Genomic DNA, 22,100 nt, shown 5'->3' with positions numbered 1-22,100 from the left:
GATTGACATAGTTTTCACGCTACCTATTAATGATCCAAGCAACAAAATAATCTCTGTGATATCACTAGGCATTCTTAAACAATTTCTTTTTATCTGCTAGTGCTAATTATATTACATTTATAGTCGGTCTATGGGGTTAGTTATACACAATGCAGTTTTGCAAGGCCTACTACATGTTTACCTCATGTATCTTGGCTTGGGTCACCCACCGTAAGAATATGTTGAAAAACTTAATATTGGTAAGTTTTAAGAATGCTGTAAAGCTCATCGAGCAAAAAGTACAAGTAATGGTTGCATGAGGTTAAGGATTAATTTGAGCCACATGTTTGGGACGATAATTTACATCACAATTTGATGCCAACTTGCATGGAAAAGAAAAGGTATACATCAACATGCATGATGTAAATACACACACAACATCACAAGATTTCTTTTCTTATATACATACACACACACCAACTTGCCAACTTGAAGAAGAAAGGGGAAACTTTGAGCAGCTGATTCGTTGATCTAAGGATCTCGTAAACTCGTAAATTCTCTCGGTTAGTAATAAATCTCTCTCTCTCTCTCTCTCAATGTGGACATACACTATCACCTCGATAGTGGAACCACGTCAAATCTCGTTGTCTCGATTTACGTCATGATTTGGTATTTGATCGTATACTTGATATAACTACTAGTGTTACATTTGTGGATCAATACGAATTGTTAGACTATATATACAATATTTAAATCTCGTTAATCCGTATTTGTTGTATTGGGCAGTTTGCATTGTGATTTATTGTTATCACTTTGGGACCATAAATCACTTTGTAATACGATACTCTAACTGTGATGGACCCAACAATTAGTATCAGAGCTTGTTAGATCAAAATTTTAATTAGATTGCATATTTTGATTTGAAATGTCAAGTGCTTAGTAAAATGTCTGGCGATTCAGGAAATCCGTTTTTTAGTCCTAGTTCCTACCCAAATCCAAATGTTTAATAGAAGAGTGCTTTTAAATTTTCGAGGTTCGGGATTAGAATAGAAAAATGGAATGGGGAAGGTGATTATGGTAAATGGCAGTTCATTGCAGCAACACTTAGGAAAAACGATGTCCATCTCGTAGTCTTTGCTCCGGAAGAAAAAGATTCGGAGATGTCAGCTTTAGAGGCTAAGGGAATGTTGGCTTGGGCTTTCACTACCTTACAGATGACTATGGGTCCAAATGTTATTTCTGAAATCGTTTCTTAAAAGACAGCCGTAGGGATTTTGAAGAGACTTGAAAATCTTTATCTCAAGAATTTGACTGTTACTAGAAGGTCGTGCTTATTCTTCAAAATGAAGGAAGGTACAACCATTCAGGCCCACATGACTGAGTTCGTAGACATTATTATGAAGTTGAAGGCAACATATTCTATTTTTTCCATAGATAATGAGGCACTCGCTTTGATTTTGTTGTATTCACTTCTCTAAAAATATTCCCAGTTCACTATCAATTTTATTTACGAAAGAGATTCCATTTCTTTGTTTGATGTGAAAGTAAGGATGATCTGTGAAGAACAAAAAATTCAAGATGAAAATTGGAAACAATTCGCAGGATAATAACCACAAAAGTCAGGGTCTCTTTGTCGAAAGAGACCAAGACAATCAACAATATAGGGGAAGAAATTGTGGCCTCTCCCAATCTCGTAAACATGGTTATCACAAGAAATCCAAGCAACGAAGCAATTGTAATTATTGTCACAAAACAGGTCATTTGGTCAGAGATTTTCTGAGTTTAAAAAAACAAAGAGAAGAATAAAGCAGGGTTTTTAGCAGTTGCAACTGAACATGATACAAGCTTCTCAGCAACAGTTATACCACCACAAGGCGATAGGCATTGGGTGTTGGATACCGGAGCTTCGTACTATATGACACCATTCCATGATTGTTTCATTACTTTCGAGGAATTCAAAGATAACAATATTTATATGGGGAACAATATATCACATGTCACTCAGGGTGTCGGTTCTGTCAGAATTAAAATGTTTGACAGTAATATTCAAACTTTATTAAATGTTAAATATGTATCGTCTATGACTCGTTCCTTGATATATGTTGGACAACTGTCCAAACTTGGTTGTAATAATCAGATAGATAATGGGAGTTTGCGCGTCTCCAGAGGGAGTTTTATTGTGATGAAAGGTGAACAGGCAGAAAATAACATGTTTCATCTCGTAGACGAGACAGTCAATTCTGATGCGTGTGTCGTGGATAGTTTGAGAAATTTAGATGATATCCATTTGTGGCATCTCATATTAGAACACACTTCAGAGAAGAATTTGGAGATTCAGTGTAAACGGAAACTCATGGCAGTTGATACGCCTACGAGTCTGGACTTCTGTTTAAAATGTGTTTCGGGTAAACAGACACGTGTTTCTTTTGGGGTTGTAAAACACAACACCAAAGGGATTCTCGATTGTGTTCATATAGACGTCTGTGGACCATCTTCGACACAGTCCCTCAGTGAAGGTAAATATTATGTTATTTTTATTGATGATTTATCACATAAACTATGGGTGTATGTGATTAAGTTAAAGTCAGATGTTTTCATATTTAAAACATGGTTAGCACAAGTCGAAGTCGAGACTGATAGAAAATTAAAAGTGCTAAGATCTTACAATGGTGGGGAATACACTGGTGGTAATTTTAAAGACTTTTGTTCACGTAGAGGTATCCACCGTCACTACACAACACCTGGTGATCCACAATCAAACGGAGTCGCCGAACGGATGAATAAGACTTTGTTAGATAAAGTGCGATGTATGTTAGTTACATCTGGTTTCCCTAAAATGTTTTGAGCTGAAGCACTTCACACTGTTGTACACATTGTGAGTCATTTAGCGTGTTCAGTTATTTGAGGAAAGATTCTAGAAAAAATTTGGAGGGGTAAGGGTATTATTTTTTTGAAATATATATATGTATTTGGTTGTCCTGTTTATATTAATGTGATAGGTTAGGACAAGTTGGATCCCAAAGCCACCAAAGGATTCTTACTCGACTATATAGATGGAATTAAAATTTACTGAATCTGGAACCCAGTCACCAGAAAGGTGATTCATTCTCGACATGTTACCTTCGATGAGTCGATTATGTTCAAGTCTAATCAGGATCGACAACCCACTCTAGAACCGAATATTATCTTTGCCATTTCTACTATAGTCGACGGAATTTAGATAATTGACAGTCCTATTGTACCCAGCTCATCTGCTCATGGTTTTACTTTGGAGTCAGAATCTGAAGAAGATGTTGATCCACCAGATCCATCTACTTTTGATCCAGTTAGGTTAGTTCAGAAAAAAATTATGAATGATGGTGGAGGTCAAGACAATACAAATTCAGTTTTAATACCTACGAGGCAGAGCCAGAGAGCTGTTTGTCCTCCTAATAGATATGGTGATTGGGATTATGCAAATATGAGTTTCACAAACCAGCTTGAGTATGCTTTCCATGTTGTGCAGGTGATGGGATTTAGATATTGTATCTCTACAACACTAAGTGGTAACACATGGAAGTATACATGTGTCAACACTATCACATTTAAGTAATAAAATGGTAAGAACCAAGTATCATATTCCACAGGGATAGGTATCTTAAGTTGCTAGATCTCGAGTTGAAAGACTAACTTCAGATGGCGAATTTGAAGACTTCAGTTTGATATTCAGATGATTTAATACAAATTACAAAATAAATAAGGATAACAAGGGTGTAAGACTTGTGGTGAGACCCAAATGCAAATTCCAGTAGCCAATGCTGTAGGAATGCTACAGCAAGCAGTGTTTCATAACTTAGTTCCACCATCTATTTTGAAGGTATTTTTCTCGGACTTCACCATTGCACTATATTATAGCTTTCAACCCATATCTCTATGTGGTATCCGGACCAGGGATAGTGAAAAAATGATGTCTTCAAAATATATGGATAAACAAATCTCTTTGTTAAAAATCWCTCTCTCGAGTCGATTCCCATATCATTCAAGTTGGCGTGTGTTCTAGATAGTTCATCTATGAATCTATCACATTTTGACACTTTCAAAGAGTGACCAACCCGTCGGGAGTTAAGTTTGAAAGACATAAATGACAATTTGTCGGTAACTTTCTCAACTCTACCTCTTATATCATTCAAGTTGACGTGCGTTCAATGGCTTATCTTAAGACCATGGCACTTTAACACTTTCAAAGTGATCAACTCGTCAACAAGTGTATTTGGTTTTTATAAAAACTCGAATGAAACAATGGAACATCGTTTATGAAAACACTTAACTACTTTCTTTTGGTTTGAAAATCTCATATTTCCGTCTCACACCCAAGCTATACATTTAGCTACTCATAATGAAATGTAAATGACAAGTAAAGTAAATGACGGAAAGTAAAGACATAAATGTAAATTGCGGAAAATAAATGACGAGAATGTAAATGACGGAATATAAATGACAAGAAACATAAAGGAACGAAATGTAAAGAGCGGAAATTAAATGACAAGAAATTAAAGATGAAAAGCTAAACAAGAACTTGAATTTCTTCACAAGATGTTCATACAAATCAACTTTAGAGAGCTGATTATTGATCTTGGATACTTCCTAATGAAGCCAAGCACCTTTTTTTATACACAAAAATGCCATACAATATAAAAAGAAATGCCTAAAGGTTAATGTCCAAAGGGTACAACACAAAAGAACCCAAAGTACAAGCTTAAATACACTAAACCCAACTAATGTTTTAAACACAGATTTCTAACAAAAGTCAGCAGCTCCAGCTGTCTTCCACTAAGCACAAAAAGACAGCAGCTTAATCAATAAGATCTTCAAAAAGTCATGTACGTATCAGCTCACTGCTGTTCCAATGCTGTAACACCAAACTGTTAAACAAAGATTTTCATTAGCTTCCTCCTTTGAGTATAAACAAGTTAACCACATGATTTAGCTCCATAATAACAAAGAGACAAATAAAGTAATAAAAAAGGACTCAAAATATGAATAAAAAGAAAACAATCTAACTAAGAATAAGTAAAACGAGTGCTTTATATATTGAATTCTCAACATATATCAGCAGGATGAGCCATTTGACAATTTGTAGGCCCTTGCTTCGAGCCACTGTGCTAAGTGGTTAGGAGCTATGCAAGAGGAAATGGAAGCTTTATTGAAAAACAATACTTGGGAGCTTTGTCCATTACTGAAAGGCAGTCGTGCAATTGGCTGCAAATGGGTCTATAAAGTCAAAGATGATAAACGTTATAAAGCTTGTCTGGTTGCAAAAAGTTTTGCACAACGGAAGGGTATTGAGTATGATGATATCTTTGCGCTAGTGGTTTGACACACATCTATTCGGGTCCTTATGGACCTTGTAGCAATTCATTATCTGGAGCTTGAACAGTTAGACGTGACAACTTTTTTGTATGGAGATCTTGAAGAAACTATTTTATATGAAGCAACCCGAAGGTTTTATCTCTGACAACAAATCTGATTGGGTATGTAAATTGAAAAAAATTCCTTTATGGACTTAAACAATCGCCTCGACAGTGGTACAAGAAGTTTGATTTGTTTGTGTTCTCATTGGGTTTTGAGTGTAGTGAGAAACACGTTTGTGTCTATCATAGATCAAACGGTGGTATTTACACTTATCTACTTCTCTATGTTGATGACATGTTAATAGCTTGTAGGGATTGATCTGAAATCAACCGTTTTGAAAGATAGGTTGAAATTAGAATTTGAAATGAAGGATCTCGGTGAAGCTCGTGTTATTCTTGACATGGAAATTGTTTGGGACAGAAAGTATCGTACTCTCAGGTTGACACAAAAGGGCTATATTCAAAAGATTTTGAAGCGGTTTAATCTTGATGGAGCAAAGCCAAGGTCTACGCCACTCCCAAGACACATCAAGATTTACAAAAGACGATTGTCCGGTTGACGATATTGGAAGAGCTAAGATGGCAAAAATTTTGTATGCCAGTGCAGTCGGGAGTCTCATGTATGCTATGGTATGTACTTGTCCAGACCTTGCACCATTCTGTTGGAGTGATTAGTCGGTTTTTATCGAATCCGGGTAAATCACATTGGACAGCAGTGAAAATTGTATTTCGTAATTTGAAAGGTACAGAAACTCACGGTCTCATTTATGGTATGCAAAACAACTGTGATATTGTTGGTTATTGCGATTCAGATTATGCAGCTGATCGTGTCAGTTGGATATCCACTTCTAGTTATGTTTTTACATTAGATGGAATAGTTGTTAGTTGGACATCTTGGTTACAGTCTGTTGTTGCATTATCGACTACTGAAGTTGAATTTATTGCGGCGGTTGAGTTTGCTAAAAAAGCGGTTGATTTACAGAAACTCTTGGTCAGTTTCGTCTTGAAGCAATATACTGTCCGGATTAATTGTGATAGCCAGAGTGCGATTCACATGGCTACAATTTTGGCGTCAAGCTCATGTACATAGCACATTAATGTGTGGGATGCATTTTTGGTAGCTTTACATGATGCAAAAGTGGTGTACTTGAAGAAAATCATCACTGATGATAATGTTGTCTACATGTTCACGAAATCGTTACCACCAGCAAAATTTGAGCATTGCTCAAATTTGATCCAACTTAGATTGTGTTAAGTGTCGTTCGACACCTTGTTGGAGATTCATTGTTACTACAGATGACATAGCGACATCTTTGTGGAGTTATTACTTGGTATGTGTTTTGGGTTGCTTAACTTGTTCGTTTTATTGAGATTGCGCACTTGCAGATTTTTTTCTTTTCACTTTGATGGGTGATGGCCGAGCCGAATCTCATCACAGTCAAAATGCATTTTGAAAAACTTAATATTGGCAAGTTTTTAGAATGTTGTACAACTCACCAAGCAAAAAGTACAAGTAATGCATGCATGAGGTTAAGGATTAATTTGAGGCACATGTTTGTGAATATATATATATATATATATATATATATATATATATATAACTTAGTTTTTGGGAAAACTTTGGGTAGTTGATTCGTTCATCCAAGAATCTCGTAAACACGTTGTAAATTCTCCCGGTTGGTAATAAATCGATCTCTCTCTCCATGTAGAGGTACACTATCACCATGATAGTGGAACCACGTTAAATATCGTTGTCTCAATTTATGTGCCGCTTTAATACTTGATCGTATACTTGATATATAACTGCTAATTTCACATTTGTGGATCAGTATGAATTGTTAGACCATAATATACAATATTTAGATCTCATTAATCCGCATTTGTTGTATTGAGTCAGTTTGCACTGTGATTTATTATTATCACTTTGGACCGTAAATCACTCTGTAGTATGATATTCTAACTTACAATCGACCCAACAAAATATTTATAGAGTCAAGTATAATTTTTTTTCATTGACATATAATTCTTGATGCAAGTCTATGACAACCAACAAATGTTACCACCGGGTGCACCAAAAGTAGTGCGGTGCTTTTTTAATTAAAATGTAGAAAATGCACATTCTCTTGTCTCATTCTTCAAAATGAATTGTCTTTTTTTTTCGTGGTTTGACTTTCAAATAGAGAAACCATGCATTTAGGCTTTCTAGCTTGCAAATACAAGTCTATTTTGATCTAAATGTATTGTTCAACTCTAACATAATCAAATTGTACTTTAGGCTTTGATATAAATTTGAATTAGCTAGAGTTTCATGAATATCACAACATGTCACTATGCACATATAGAGCTTGAAAGTAACAACGCGGAGAAAAAAAAAAGGACCATTAGAGGAACATAGAGCTTAATTAAGTATGCGTCTTTTATTTCTATTTAGAATACATAAAATAAAAGAAATTACATATGAAATAAGAATTAATTCCTTGTTTAACTTTTAGATTAAAAAATACATAAAAGAGGAAACATAATGTGAAAAGTTACTGATATTCTTGTTTTGTTTTGAAGATTACCTTCAAAGGATTTTCCATTTTCATAGCAATCCCAAATTTCTCACTCATATCAAGCTTCATAGGATCAGCATCATTTGGAAGAATCAAATCAAACTCCCGAATCAAAGATGCCAATACAAGTTGAACACTCTTGATACCTGATGGCATTCCAGGACACATCCTTCTCCCTGAACCAAATGGCAACAACTCAAAGTCTTGGCCTTTAAGATCCAATTTTGAGCCGATAAATCTTTCAGGATTGAAAGATAAAGGGTCATCCCAAATCTTAGGATCTCGGCCCATTGCCCAAAGATTGACAAATATTTTGGAGTTCTTGGGAATCGTGTAATTCATAACTTCACAAGTTTCAGCAGCCTTATGTGGAAGAAGAAGTGGCACAGGTGGGTGTAACCTCATAGCTTCTTTGATACTAGCTTGTAGATAAGGTAATTGAGAAAGTTGAGAGTCGGTGATTTTTTCTGAGTTGATTTCCCTTTCTATCTCTTCTGCTATTTTAGACATGACCTCTTTATGTCTGACAAACTCAGTCATAGCCCAAACAATTGAACTGGTTGTTGTGTTTGTTCCTGCTACGAGTAATTCCTGGGAACACAAAATAAGTTTGGTTGGTTAAAGAACATCTATTTTAAAGAATACAATTAGGATAGTCGAAATATACGTTATTGCTATTAATATGATTGTTGAAATATATAATGAAAATCCAAATAATTGTTTGTGTCGATTGTATATTCGATACAAAGAACTATTTTTGCATATGTCTATCAATTTGTCCATTTTGTAGCAAAAGTGATATTTGTTTTGGGAGTCACTAAATACATGCATTTAACAGTTTTTAACGATTTTTATATATATGCTTATCATCCTATGCAAATATTTCTTTTGTCACATCCATAAGAATAAATAGCCGAGAAAGCCTTACCGTAACCAACTGATTGATCTGATCGTTTGAATATCCATTTTCAAGCATGCGATCCAAGAAAGACTGTGCKTGCTCVGATGACCAAGTTGAAGAATTGACATGGGCTCTTCTTTCCTCTATTATATCCTCCCAGTAAGCAAATGTTTTCTTATACTCTCTCATGGTTCCCTTTCTTATTCCTTGGAGATCAAATCTCTCAAAAATAGGGAAAAATGAACCAACATCTTTTATAATCCCTCCATACTCGATTATTTTGTGTATTGACTCGTTTAATCCATCACGAGTCGYGCTGTCATCTTCCAAATCAAGRAAATCTCTTGAAAATATAATGGAASTCAAAGTGTTGAACAATGTAATAAAAACTACATCCTCCATGTTAATCACTTGTCCTTGCTTTCTATGCAAGAAATCCAACAGATGGCCTAACTTTTGCTCTCTTAATCTAGAGTGGGATTCCAAGGCTTTTGCTGAGAACAATTCAGTTCGAGAAAGGGTTCTTAAGCTTTTCCAGGTTTGGTTGCAGTCTGACCAAATGAGGGAGTGAGGTATTACGGATGGTTGTTGAAATGCACTAGGCACAACACGAGAGGAAAGAAAACGGTCTTTAGTCTTAAGAATTTCTATGGCTGCCTGTGGTGAAGACGCAACCACAAGAATCTGTTTGCCTAAGCGGAGAGATATAAGAGGACCATATTCTTTGGCAAATTTGGCAGTAGAGACATGAGGTCGATCACCCACTTGATGAAGGTTTCCGATGATGGGCAACCTCGGTGGACCTGGTGGGAGGTTCTTCGAAGATGATGGTTTGGCTAGTTTGACGATGAGTAAAAGAAAGAAGATTGTCGATACAAGAAAGAATGGGGCCGAGAGATCGTTCTCTCTAACAAAACTTGTGATATCCATTAAGAGTACTTTGATGATGATGTATAGGGTTGTGAATAATTTTGAACTTGGATTGGGTGTATTTATAGCCTTGAAATGACATGCTTCATGCTTGAATGCAACTCCCAGGAGGTTTCTATGAGTACGTACACCGGTCAAACAAAACTACCAATTGTTTTGTTAGCTCTAGTATCCATGTGTATGTTGATGATGTAGTAAATTATGATTTTTGGTGAATTGTTACATTATTATATTTGCCACCATATGGCGGCCTAGAAAAACTTGGCGTTATTATATGTTTAATATACGTAAAAGCCCTTTTATGAATTTTTTTTAAGGTTTTTAGTACTTTCAACATCAACTATATAACTTATTTATGTATTGCTTTTTTTATACTTACCATCAATTTTATTATGTGTTTTTCGATTAGTTTCTAAATCTTAAAGCTAATTTAGATTTCAAAACTTCACATCATTTGAAATATTTGGCATACATTTGACATTTGGTTATTTTCAAACTCCTTTCTGAAATACAAGCACAATGTTTTTTCATGAGCTCGATTATATATATATCTGTATGTAGAGGGGTTCAAACGAGAACAAAACCAAATTAGAGAAAATGAAAATAGGCAAATCACGTGTAGAATCAGATGTGATTTTGCATTAACAGTTAATGCAAGAATGCAAGCAACGTGACCCACAACCCCATGTCGCAGCCAAAGTCTCGTGAATCACATGTGATTCGAATGTTTTCTTTTTCTTATTCTTTTATTTAGTCAATGTTTACGTATGAACCTGAATATATATATATATATATATATATATCTTGAAAACATCAACAAAATTATAACATAAGATATCAGTGAAGGTCAAGTCCTGTTGGGCAACGCAATTGTCATACACGTCTAAAAATGTAGCTTTGACTTGACTAACATTGAGAATACACCAGGAAAAAAAAAGGATTAAATCGTAAGTGATAGAGATGATATATCACCAAGTTAAATCTTTGAAGGTAGACAAGTATCCAATTATTCTTGGATATCTTCTTATGGTCAATGGTATAGAACGATATAACAAACAAAATACAACATTACTAAGAACGAGACTTTCATCGACAGATTTTCCACATAAACTGACCATCAGAAAATACATGGTGGCCTATCGACGTTCAACTAAAAAAAAGTTCAAAATCAAAGTAACAGAAAAACGTTTCAATCTACCTAGGATGGGAGGGGACTCATGAAGGATTAGCGATGGAAAAAGTTTGTGGCGTATCGAACACTAATTTGCGACATAAAGGGTTTGTGGCATATCCATCGCTAATTAGCAAGGGATTAGAGACGTAAAGAGTTTGTGGCCTATCTGTCGCCAATCCCTCGCTAATTAGCGATGGACACATGGAATCTGTCACTAATCTATTGCTAATTTGTCACAAATTAACGAGGGATTAGCCTCTTTTTTCTTCTTATTTTCTCATTTTTATATGTTATATGTACACATCGGTATGTGTTGTATGTATATATGTGTATGTGTTATATGTATCTGTGGGTCCATATTATACATATGTATACATGATGTGTATAAGTATGTTGCGATTGGATCTATATATATATATATATATATTGTTGTATATATGTTTATTTTTGTTTTTTATTTTTTTGGAAAACATGTTGTATATATGTTTATATGCATGTGTAAATGTGAATGTAATGTGTATGTCCTGTTTTGATAAGTATATGTGTTGTATATATGTATATATACATGTATGTGTATATGTGAATGCATGTATAGATAATTATAATGTGTGTGTTTGTGTTGTTTAATAACCGCATACAAATAGATAATAAGTCACTATGTATGTTATTTTGGCCTTAGTAAGTCATAAAGGGCGGTCTTATTGGGCTATAATGGATCTTAGTGGTCTTTTCAAATTCAATAAAATCACATTCATATATAGTGGGTCTTAGGGGTTGTTTGGCAGTTGCTGAATGATTTAGTGCATAATAGTTAAGAGGTCAGAATGGTTAAGAGGTCAGAATGGTTAAGAGGGTCAGAATGGTTAAGTGCTGAATGAAATAATGTTGTTTGGTAACTGTTCTCTGAATGATAATAAATTACCATTTTAACCCTCTAGGATGTATCATCATGATTTCACAACCAAGTTATCCAGTGACATTTTCATCCAACTTCTCATTTTCATCCAACTTCTCATCTTCTTCAAAACACTCGTCTAATTTCTTTTCATACTCACGATCATCATCATCTTCTTCTTCATCGTTATCATTCTTTTCCTTCAAAAATTCCCCTTCGTCGTTTGCATCGCCAACAACATCCAAAAACTCCTTTCTCAATAACTCCTGCTCTTCAAAATAACCCTTTGACAAGATCTTCCTCGTCTTTAGATGACTCATCGTCTTCATCGCTATCAATATCGGAATCGATTATACCGTTCTTCTTGTTGTGCTCGTACCGCTTAGCAAATTCTTCGTTGATTTCGATTTTGGATATGTCGCCGACTCCGTCGTCGTCAAATAATTTCATCCCCATTCTTTCTATGCTATGAATCGTCCGACTGTTAATCCTACTGTTAAATATATCCGGCGACCAAAATCATCCAAAACAGAAGATAGATGAAAGATTGGAGACAGAAGATACCTGATGGAGGCGAGCGGCAAAGCTGTGGAAGGCGACCGGCGATGGAGACGGTGGAGGTCACCGACGATGGAGACGGTGGAGGTCACCGGCGATGGAGACTCGGGAGGCGACAACCGGCTGACCTGGGGAAGGACGATTTCTCGTGAAGGCGACGTTAAGAAGGAATGCAACGGCCGGAAGAGTGGTGTGGAAGGGTAAAGAGGGAACAAATCCAATCTGAATGGTTTAGTGAAGTAGTAAATGCAAAATGGTTAAGAGGTTATTGTAACTATTAAGAGGGTTGTTTTTTTTGCCAAACAGACCTTACCTCTTACCGATTAAGAGGTTGGCTCTTAATGTCACCATTAAGAGCCAAACAAACAGCCCCTTAGTGAGTTTTAATGAATCAATCAGGCTTTAATGGGTTATATTGGACTTTAATGGATCTTGGTAGACTATAATGGTTATATTGAGCTTTAATGGATCTATTTTGGTGTGTTTAGTACGTAGACATGATATGATAAAACGGCTGTTCAATGTTTGGGAAGACATGATATGGCAGGACAAGACAAAACAAAATTGGTTAAAATGACCAATTTACCCCCAGTGAGTTATTTAGTGCCTTTTTTTTTACCAAATAGTCAATCTAAATGAAAAATAACAATAATATTTAAAAATACAAAAAACATCTAAAATAAATATTGATTAAAAACTTAAACAACATGTTTACCAATTATGTATTACACAAAAAGTTTATAAATCAAAAGACTTAAACAACATGTTTACCAATTACGTCTTACACAAAAGTTCATAAATCAAAAGACTTAACCAACGTGTTCATCAATTACGTTACACAAAAGTTGAATTGTTCACTATTGTCTACCAAAAGATCTAAACACAAAAGCTCAAATATCTATTATTGTGCACCAAAATACCTAAACATAAATTAAAATGTTCATCAACTAATATCACATGCCTAACTTCTTTTAGATGGTTCTCACGAATCTTGGCTTGAAAGTAGCATTCATGCCATTCCAAAGGCGTAGTTGAATCTGGTAATTTGCAATATACATGCTAACAGTGATAACTTGGTCACCATCAAAAACCATGTCGCTTAACTCATCGGGCATACTTTGCAAACCCGGAGTACCAATAACAAATACCAACTTACTCATGTCCTCGTATACCGAGTGCAACCCCTTTTCAATCACCTTGATTACATCTTTATAAACACCAGCTTTTATCTTTCTTTGTTTTGATGATGCTTCAATGTCTTGTGGAACGGAGGATGCAGAAGAGCTATTAGAAGGAGTAGACAAAGGCACGTTAAATTCTTAGGTCTCAGCATTGACTTCACTTTCTAGATTGATGTGCTCCAATGCAACTGCAGCAGATTCGTTCAACGATCCTGTAGCACGATGTTTCCCAAATATCATCTTCAATCGCTCTTATTGGGAAAACGGTTTGTTGGTAATATAGTTCTTGCTTGAATTTTTCTATTAAAACAAAAAAAATGAATGTATATATATGTGTGTATGTGTGTGTGTGTGTGTTTGTGTTAATCATTATCCATACAAAATTAAGTACCAAATAATTACATAAAAAATATAAGCATTACCTTTAAGTGTTCCTCTAATACTTGAGCATCCACCGTTATGCATTGATGCACATCATTCCAACCGAAACCATTTGAATTTAACATGTCATAAGCGATTGAATATTTATCTTTGAGCCGCTTCATCTTTTTTTTTAATGTGTTTTGATGTTATATTGAGGCTGGGATTTTTTCACGCATCTTTTAGATGATTTGCTCATACTATCAGCCACTACAATCTCTTGTAGGTTGCTAATTAATACATCCTCTTCTTGAATACTCCAATTACATCTATCCGTCATCTTTTAAAATTCAACAATTAGTAATAAAACAATACATAACGATAACATTTTAAAAATTCAACAATAGTAATAAAACAATACATAACAATAAAATTTTAAAACTCAACAATAGTCATAAAACAATACATAACAATGATGTTTTAAAATTCAACAATAGTAATAAAACAATACATTAATTGCTTATACTTGACATCCACGATTCAAACATCTCTTGGGTTATGTCATCTCTCCATTAAGTCCACTCATTTACAGCCGTCATGCTGTCAAAATTGACTTGCAATCTTTTTTAAATCATATATAGGATGACTATTCAACGGATCTCTCCCAAAGATACGGCGATGATCCCTTCACTTATCCCTTAGTTGATAAAGAGTTGTGGGAGCATGCGGTTGGGGAAGCAAGAAAGGCTGTCTATTTGGGTTTGGGTACAACCAAGATCTCAATTGTGTCTTGACCGGAAACTACACGGACGGTGGTTCATCTTCTTCAGATAAGCGGGTATGTGTCTCTTTTCCTTTGAAGATGTTTATCGAATTAGTTTATAATTCATATTAAATATTATAACGTTTTATTTATTTACAGGAAATTCAAACCTTAACGACCAAGATTATGGATTTAGAAGAAGAAAACCAACACCGACGGAGGGTGGAGGAGCGACTTGAGTCACAAATTCAAGATATGGCTGTTTTGTTTAACCAACTCCGTCAATCACAATAATTCCCACCACCACCTAATTGAATATCTTTTATTTAGAGTGGAACAATTTAGTTTGTTTATAACAATTGTGTGATACTTTAAATTGAATATTGTTTATTTGTAACAATTGTTTAGTTTAATGTATGATATTTGGTTGCATTTCATTTTTTTAGTTTTATCCATATTTTTATAGATTTACAGGTTTTAAATATTTATTGTAACAATATTCTGAAAATAATATTTTAATTATAGTTCTGGTGGATACATCTGCCTGTAATATGGCAAAAATTAATAATAATTTAAAAAATAAATAAATGCATTAAATATTTGTGGCAGATTTCCTGCTGATAATTCCGCTGGTAATATTTAAAAAGTTTTGAAAATATTTAATTTTATTAAATTCTTTTTCTGGTGAAAAAATATTACCGGGGAAAATTTCCGCTGGTAAATTAAATCATTTTAAAAAGAATATTCTTAAATTTTTAATTAAGTAAATCAATTTTTGTTAATTAAGCCGGTGAACTGTTCCGGCGGCCGGAATCCGCCAGTAAACTCGACGGAAAACTAATCACCGCTGCCAACTTTTTCCGCGGCTAAATCCGCCGGAAATGCGCCGGTAATATTTCGGCGGATTTCCGGCGAATTTGGAGGCCGGGAAAGTACCCCTATTTGGTAGTGAGTGTCATGTTTTCCTCCGGATAACATCCATGTGAATTTATATAGTGACAACAAACTGCATATGTTATTGCCACCTTTGGTAGATCAATAAACGAGTTTGGCGAATAAAACATTGAAGATAATATTGAATAAAATAACTAGATAAGTATAATAATATTGTTAACATGTTCATACAACTAATAGAGAGGAAAATAACGCAAGAAGCAATTTAATTTATGAGATATTTTAGAAAGTGATAGAACCTTCATGTGGGTCTATATAGAGAGGAAAATAACGTAAGAAGCAATTTAATTTATGGGAAAACGAAAAAATATATAATACATACCTTATTTAATAAATAGATTAAATTAAATATTATTAAATTAAATTAAAAGAGATGTGTGATTGTTATTCTTTATATAACAAGTATATGAATAATTCTTAATAAATCAGGATTGAGGTCATTTTCTAAACCGATTTATAATAATCTTTAATAAATCGATTTCATCACAAAGATAAAATCGTATCAATCATATGTGATAATTGCTTAGATGTTTTTGTTAATCATATAAATTATGTATATTTATATTTATAGATCTTATTATGACGCAGATATTATCACATATGATAGTACATCACTTATACTGAGATATATGTTATTACATATAATAATATGTAACTTATACTTACATGTATATAATCATATGTGACATGTACAAAAATTCATAGAGTTCATCATATGTGATATATAACTAATCACATGTGATTCAAAATATGAAGCCAAAAATAGAGAAAATTTGTGAAAAAAGAACATGGAAAATCATACAGGATTTGATAAAAAGATTTATAAATTAAATAAAAATATAAAAGATATAACAAGATTTTTAAGGATTTAAATAGTATTTCTATTATGCCTTAACAGAAATTTGTTCCAACTCAAAATAGTAATTATCCTAATTTCAAATACTATTTTCCATTTTTAATGTTTTTTTCAATGAATTATGTCATTTATATTGCTTCTAGCCTACTCACAAATTGATCGCATTCTCATTTGAACCTGATATCTATAGATACGCATAGAGAGAGTGGGGGTGAAATAAGAATGGCAAATATTTTAAAATCGATAAACCATCTATTATTCATGATGAATCAGAATAATGAAAACTATTCACGATAAATGTTGTCAAAATAATTATTATTAGAATACATGCTATTCATAACAAAAATACATTATATCTATGATAAAAATACATGATATTCATGATAAATAATACATAAAATAATTGGTTCTCAGATTCTCAAAATGTTTATGATTCTCATTTGGACCTGACCACAAATATATATATATATATATATATATAGGGGAACGTTCAAATAAAAACCACTCAATTTGTAAAAACCGTGAAAACCTCATTCAACCAATCATAATTTTTTATTTTGTTCATTTTCTTGTAATTTTGAGAGGTTGATTAACCATTTTTATTGTGTAGGATGTTAATCATGGATATTATCATCTTCATTATTTTAATTTTAGAGAATTATATGAAACAATTTCATTTAAATTTCATTAAATATTATATGAAACAATTTCATAACCATATATGAAACAAATTCATCAAAAAAAAATATTATATAAACAATTTCACAAGATTAAACAATTTCATGAAAAAATTTCATAAGATTAAACAATGAAATCGATGTATGAGGGTGGTTTGTACGGTTATTACAAATGAGGGTAGTTTTCATTTGATCGCTCATCTCTCTCTCTCTCTCTCTCTCTCTCTCTATATATATATATATATAGGGGAGCGATCAAATGAAAATCACTCAATTTGTAAAACCGTAAAAACCTCATTCAATCGATCATAATTTTTCATTTTGTTCATTTTTTTTGTAATTATGAGAGGTTGATTAATCATTTTTATTGTGGAGGGTGTTAATCATGAATATTATCATCTTCATTATTTTAATTTTAGATAAATACATGAAACAGCTTCATTAAAATTTCATTAAGTAGTATATGAAACAATTTCATAATCATATATGAAACAACTTCATCAAAAAAGTATTATATGAAACAATTTCATGAAAAAATTTCATAAGATTAAACAATGAAATCGACAGATGAGGGTGGTTTGCACGGTTTTTACAAATTGGAGTGGTTTTCATTTGATCGCTCATCTCTCTCTCTCTCTCTCTCTCTCTCTATATATATATATATATATACAGACTAGGGATCACGTGAGACCATCATGTTTTCGTGAGACCAGTGACACAACTTTTTTACACACTCCACATCAAAACATTGTGAAGGTAATCTTCACAGTGTTTTTGTTGTGAATGTTCAACTTGTTTTTCCTTCAGAACATTTTGCTATAAAGTTTCAAGTATAAAAAAATGATCTCACGGGTTTCATGAAAATAGACTAGTCTCATGTGAAACTGGCTAGTTTCAAGTACAAAAAAGGAGACATTATTTTTACTACAAAATAAAAAGGCATTATCGACAAAAATCCGTAGGTAATATGTCAAAAAAAAAAACCATCACAAGAGGATTACCAACGGATTTCATCATCGGAGAAAATATGACATGTGATCATGATTACCGGGAGATTGTATGTCGGTAGTCCATCACTAATGGTTAATCCGTCAGTGATCCGCTGGAAACTACCAACGATAGAATCAGTCGAAAAAAACTGTAGGTGAAGCCTCTTTTTGTTTTGTAGTGTTTGAGAACTCATAAAATTGTAAGCAACTTAAAAACTAATGAACCATGCTATTTCACATGTTCTTTTTAATATAAGGTTATAATTTGTTTCACAATATGACACATTTTTAAGCGTTTGTGAATATAAAAATACACGTAAAAATGTGTCACATTGTGAACCAAATACATATTAAACATACAAAATTAATTAATATAAAACAACACTTTAAGGTAAATGTTCTCATGATTATTAGAATATATGGGGTTCTCATTTAAGTAAGCCCATATATGTGTGTATATATAGAGAGGACGTTTCAAATGCAACCAATTACATTTGTACATTTAATGCAACCAATTAATTGAGATATTTATGAAAATAATAAAAGTTTATTTATTATTATTTGAATATTTATGGAAGATGACTAAAGTTCATTAGTTATGACCAATGTTTTATATTAAAAGTGTTCACGCAATGCAGTATAATACATCTCGATTTTAGTGTTTCATTTTATATTTTGTCTTTGTCGATTTTCTATGATTTTAAGAAATCGGTAATATTTTTATATTTGAATAAAATATAAATTTGAAAACCATATAAAATTTTAAAAATGTATATTGATATATAATATATCAAACTAACAATTTAAAAGTTCTTGTTTTTATACAATATGTTAAATTCAAAATTTTATTGTATTAATTTAGGTTTAATAATGATGTAATTTATATTAGGTTTAATAATGTAATGGTTTTTTTTATTAAGTATTATTTTAGAACTCAATAGTTATTCTAATTATATTTTAGATTCTTAATATTTAAAATGAGATAATTATCTTGTATTTTATTATGCTTATCAGTTAGTTATATAAATTCAAACATGCGACTTTAAGAAGTTATACTAATGCAAGATTTACTTATAATCTTGAATTTTATGTAATATGTATCAATAATCAGTATTTGATGCATAAAAAATGTATTTAAAACTTTGTCCCTGATTCTCTCTCTCTCTCTCTCTCTCTATATATATATATACACTAGTGGTGTACCCATGCGATGCAGCGCGGATGAATCACAATTTTGAAACATTAGTTTAGCCTTGAATTATGAGTTTGTGTGGTTATTTTACAAGTCAACTAATATATATATAGTTGAAGGTTAATATGGTGTATTAGCAAGAGCGATTGGAAAAATAATTGCACACATGTTGAGTTTCTAAATCCATACAAAGTTATAGGGTTGGGGTGGGGTACATGCAGGATATGGAACCCTTTCTGATATTATTGCTTCAAATGTCGATTTACTTCTAGAGAAAGAAGAACTTCGAATTTGAATTTGAGTTCAAAATAGGAAACAAACAAAGTGTCAAACAACTTTGGAAGACCAAACATATCTTTTTCATATAAATATGGCTTACTTAAATCTTAAACTTTGACCAAACAATGGTATGTTTTAAGCATTTGTACATTATGTAATAGTTTGTACTTCAGAGATTTTTGAATCTCTTGCATAAATTGATAGTACTTTATGTTTTAAGACTATAATTAAGACTTTTAGGTCTAACAATGCTTATTAATGTAGTATAGATATTGAGAACCATAAAATGATGAGAACATGTAAGGACCAATTTCAATGTATTGTTTTTTATGTATTTGATTTATACTAGAAGAGTATTCATCCAATTTAACGAGATACATCCTGATTTTAATATTTCGTTTTATTCTTTATCTTTGTCGATGTTATAATATAGTCTTATGTGACTTTGAAAAAGCGATAATGTTTTTATTTTTGAATAAAATATAAATTTAAAGATATAATAAAATTTTGACAAATATATATCGATATTAGTATCAAATTAACTATTTAAGTTTTTTCATATTTTGTGTAATTTTTTAATTTAATTTTTTATTATAATTTAATGTAAGTTCAATAACAAAGTAATTTATATTTGTTTTAATAATATAAATTTTCATAAAATTAATAATTAATAATTTTGTTAGAACTCAATAATTATCTTAATTATATTTTAGATTTTTTATATTTTAAAATGAGATGTTTATCTTGTATTTGATTATGTTTATTCGCAGTTAGTTACACGAATTCAAACAAGGAGCTTTAATAAGTTGCGTTTACGCACAATTTACTTGTAATCTTGAATTTTAAGTAATATATACATAAATAAACAATACTTCATGCATAAAAAATAGTTTTAAAATTTTTTTGTTAAATATTTTATAATATATTACATATAAAATTATGGTATAAAGTACATAAAATTTATGAAAGTTATCATTTATTTGAAGGCCTTGTATAAATTACTTGTCGTCATAAAGCGTCCATAATTAAAAAATAGTTTTTCATTTTCTCTTTTTAAGTATAAATCCTTTCCCACCGATTGTCTCAACAATGATATATTTCAAACTAGTTTCTTGTATTTGTATTCAGGAGGCTTCTTTTGAGCACGCAGATATATATATATATATATATATATATATATATATTAATCATCCAACTATTTTGAATATTTTGGCAGACAAACAAAATATATAATAAGGATAGTGGTCAAATTTAGTGATTCACATGATTATATGGCAAATATGGTTTAGTTTACAAATAGCATATAAAAACCAATGTTTGAAAAAGCTCGTCATGGTGTGCCATCATTTAAGTCTTGTTTATCACGTCACGTTATGCTTGTGGCACGTAATAACCTAATGCACGGTTTTTTTTATAACGCAATATTTGATTTTTCAAACTTTTTCAATGTGTTATTTGCTAGTTTTCTAATGTAATAATCTAATTTAAATTACTTAATGCCATTGACTAAGTAATAGTAGAAAATATATGTTTATATGTATAATAATTTGTATGATATAAAAACTTCCCATTATAAGTCACGTCTTAAAAAACATCGTGACCTCGTCGTGGCTCCTAAAGCTTGAGGCTTGACCTCGCCGCAACGGCAAACGTGATTTTGAAACTTCATAAAAACAATAAAACATGCATGGCGTTTTGGTATCCTTTCGTTGTGAATTGTTTTTGTTTTAAATCTCTATATTATTATAATTGCCACGTTTGTGACATGATGGAGGCTTTTATATATAATTTAGACTTTGTAGTTATTGATACATCAACCAGATTGTCGTTATTTATTTGGGTTCATTATTAATCATCTAAAACTATTAGATAAGATTTTTGTTTGAACTTATTTCAATATTTATATATTTTACGTACACTTTCGCACATGGTATTAAAGCAAACACAATAGTCGAAGAACTGTACTAGTGAATAAATAACCCATAATCCGGTGTGCCTTGTAAGTACCTGAAAATCTTTTAAGAACATGAAAGTAAGTGAATCGAGTCATAGTCAAATTATTATTACAAAGAAACGACCATACTACGATAAGCTATAGGATCAACAAGCAATTCACCATCGAGTGACAAAATGAAATTTGAGAAGTAAATCGAGAACATATTTATGAATACCAAGAAAATAACAAAGATCTTTATCGCATATTAAGAAGAAAAAGTTGAAACGAATTTATTATATAGATTTTCATGAGACATTTTTTACGTTTGAAATTTCATAATAAAAACACTGTGAAGTTTTTGTTTTAAAGGTTAGAATTTTTTTCTTTACATAAAATTAAAAATCTTACAAATTAGAACACAATACTTGTTTAAAATGACAACGAGAAGAATATTAAAGAGTTATCTTGATCAGTAAATTCAGAAATTAAATAGGTGTTTTTTATTTTGAAAAAAAATTAAATAGGTGTTTT

The 22,100-nt window shown here is 32.1% G+C and overlaps 1 protein-coding gene across 1 annotated transcript; it reads right to left on the bottom strand.

Annotated features, from left to right (window-relative positions):
- Window positions 1-7,802: 7,802 nt before the first annotated feature.
- LOC112525522 (probable (S)-N-methylcoclaurine 3'-hydroxylase isozyme 2) lies at window positions 7,803-9,770 on the bottom strand. Its single transcript, XM_025135683.1, has 2 exons — window positions 8,853-9,770; window positions 7,803-8,515 (listed from the first exon to the last, which is right to left on the bottom strand). Exons 1-2 carry the CDS (start codon window positions 9,753-9,755, stop codon window positions 7,901-7,903), a joined length of 1,518 nt encoding a protein of 505 aa, XP_024991451.1. The 5' UTR covers window positions 9,756-9,770; the 3' UTR covers window positions 7,803-7,900.
- Window positions 9,771-22,100: the final 12,330 nt, after the last annotated feature.

Source organism: Cynara cardunculus, assembly GCF_001531365.2.
Source record: "Cynara cardunculus var. scolymus isolate 2C chromosome LG 13, CcrdV1, whole genome shotgun sequence".
Classification (NCBI taxonomy): Eukaryota; Viridiplantae; Streptophyta; class Magnoliopsida; order Asterales; family Asteraceae; genus Cynara; species Cynara cardunculus.
Note: the sequence above shows the minus strand (reverse complement) of the source record. Positions and strands in the feature narration are given on the sequence as shown.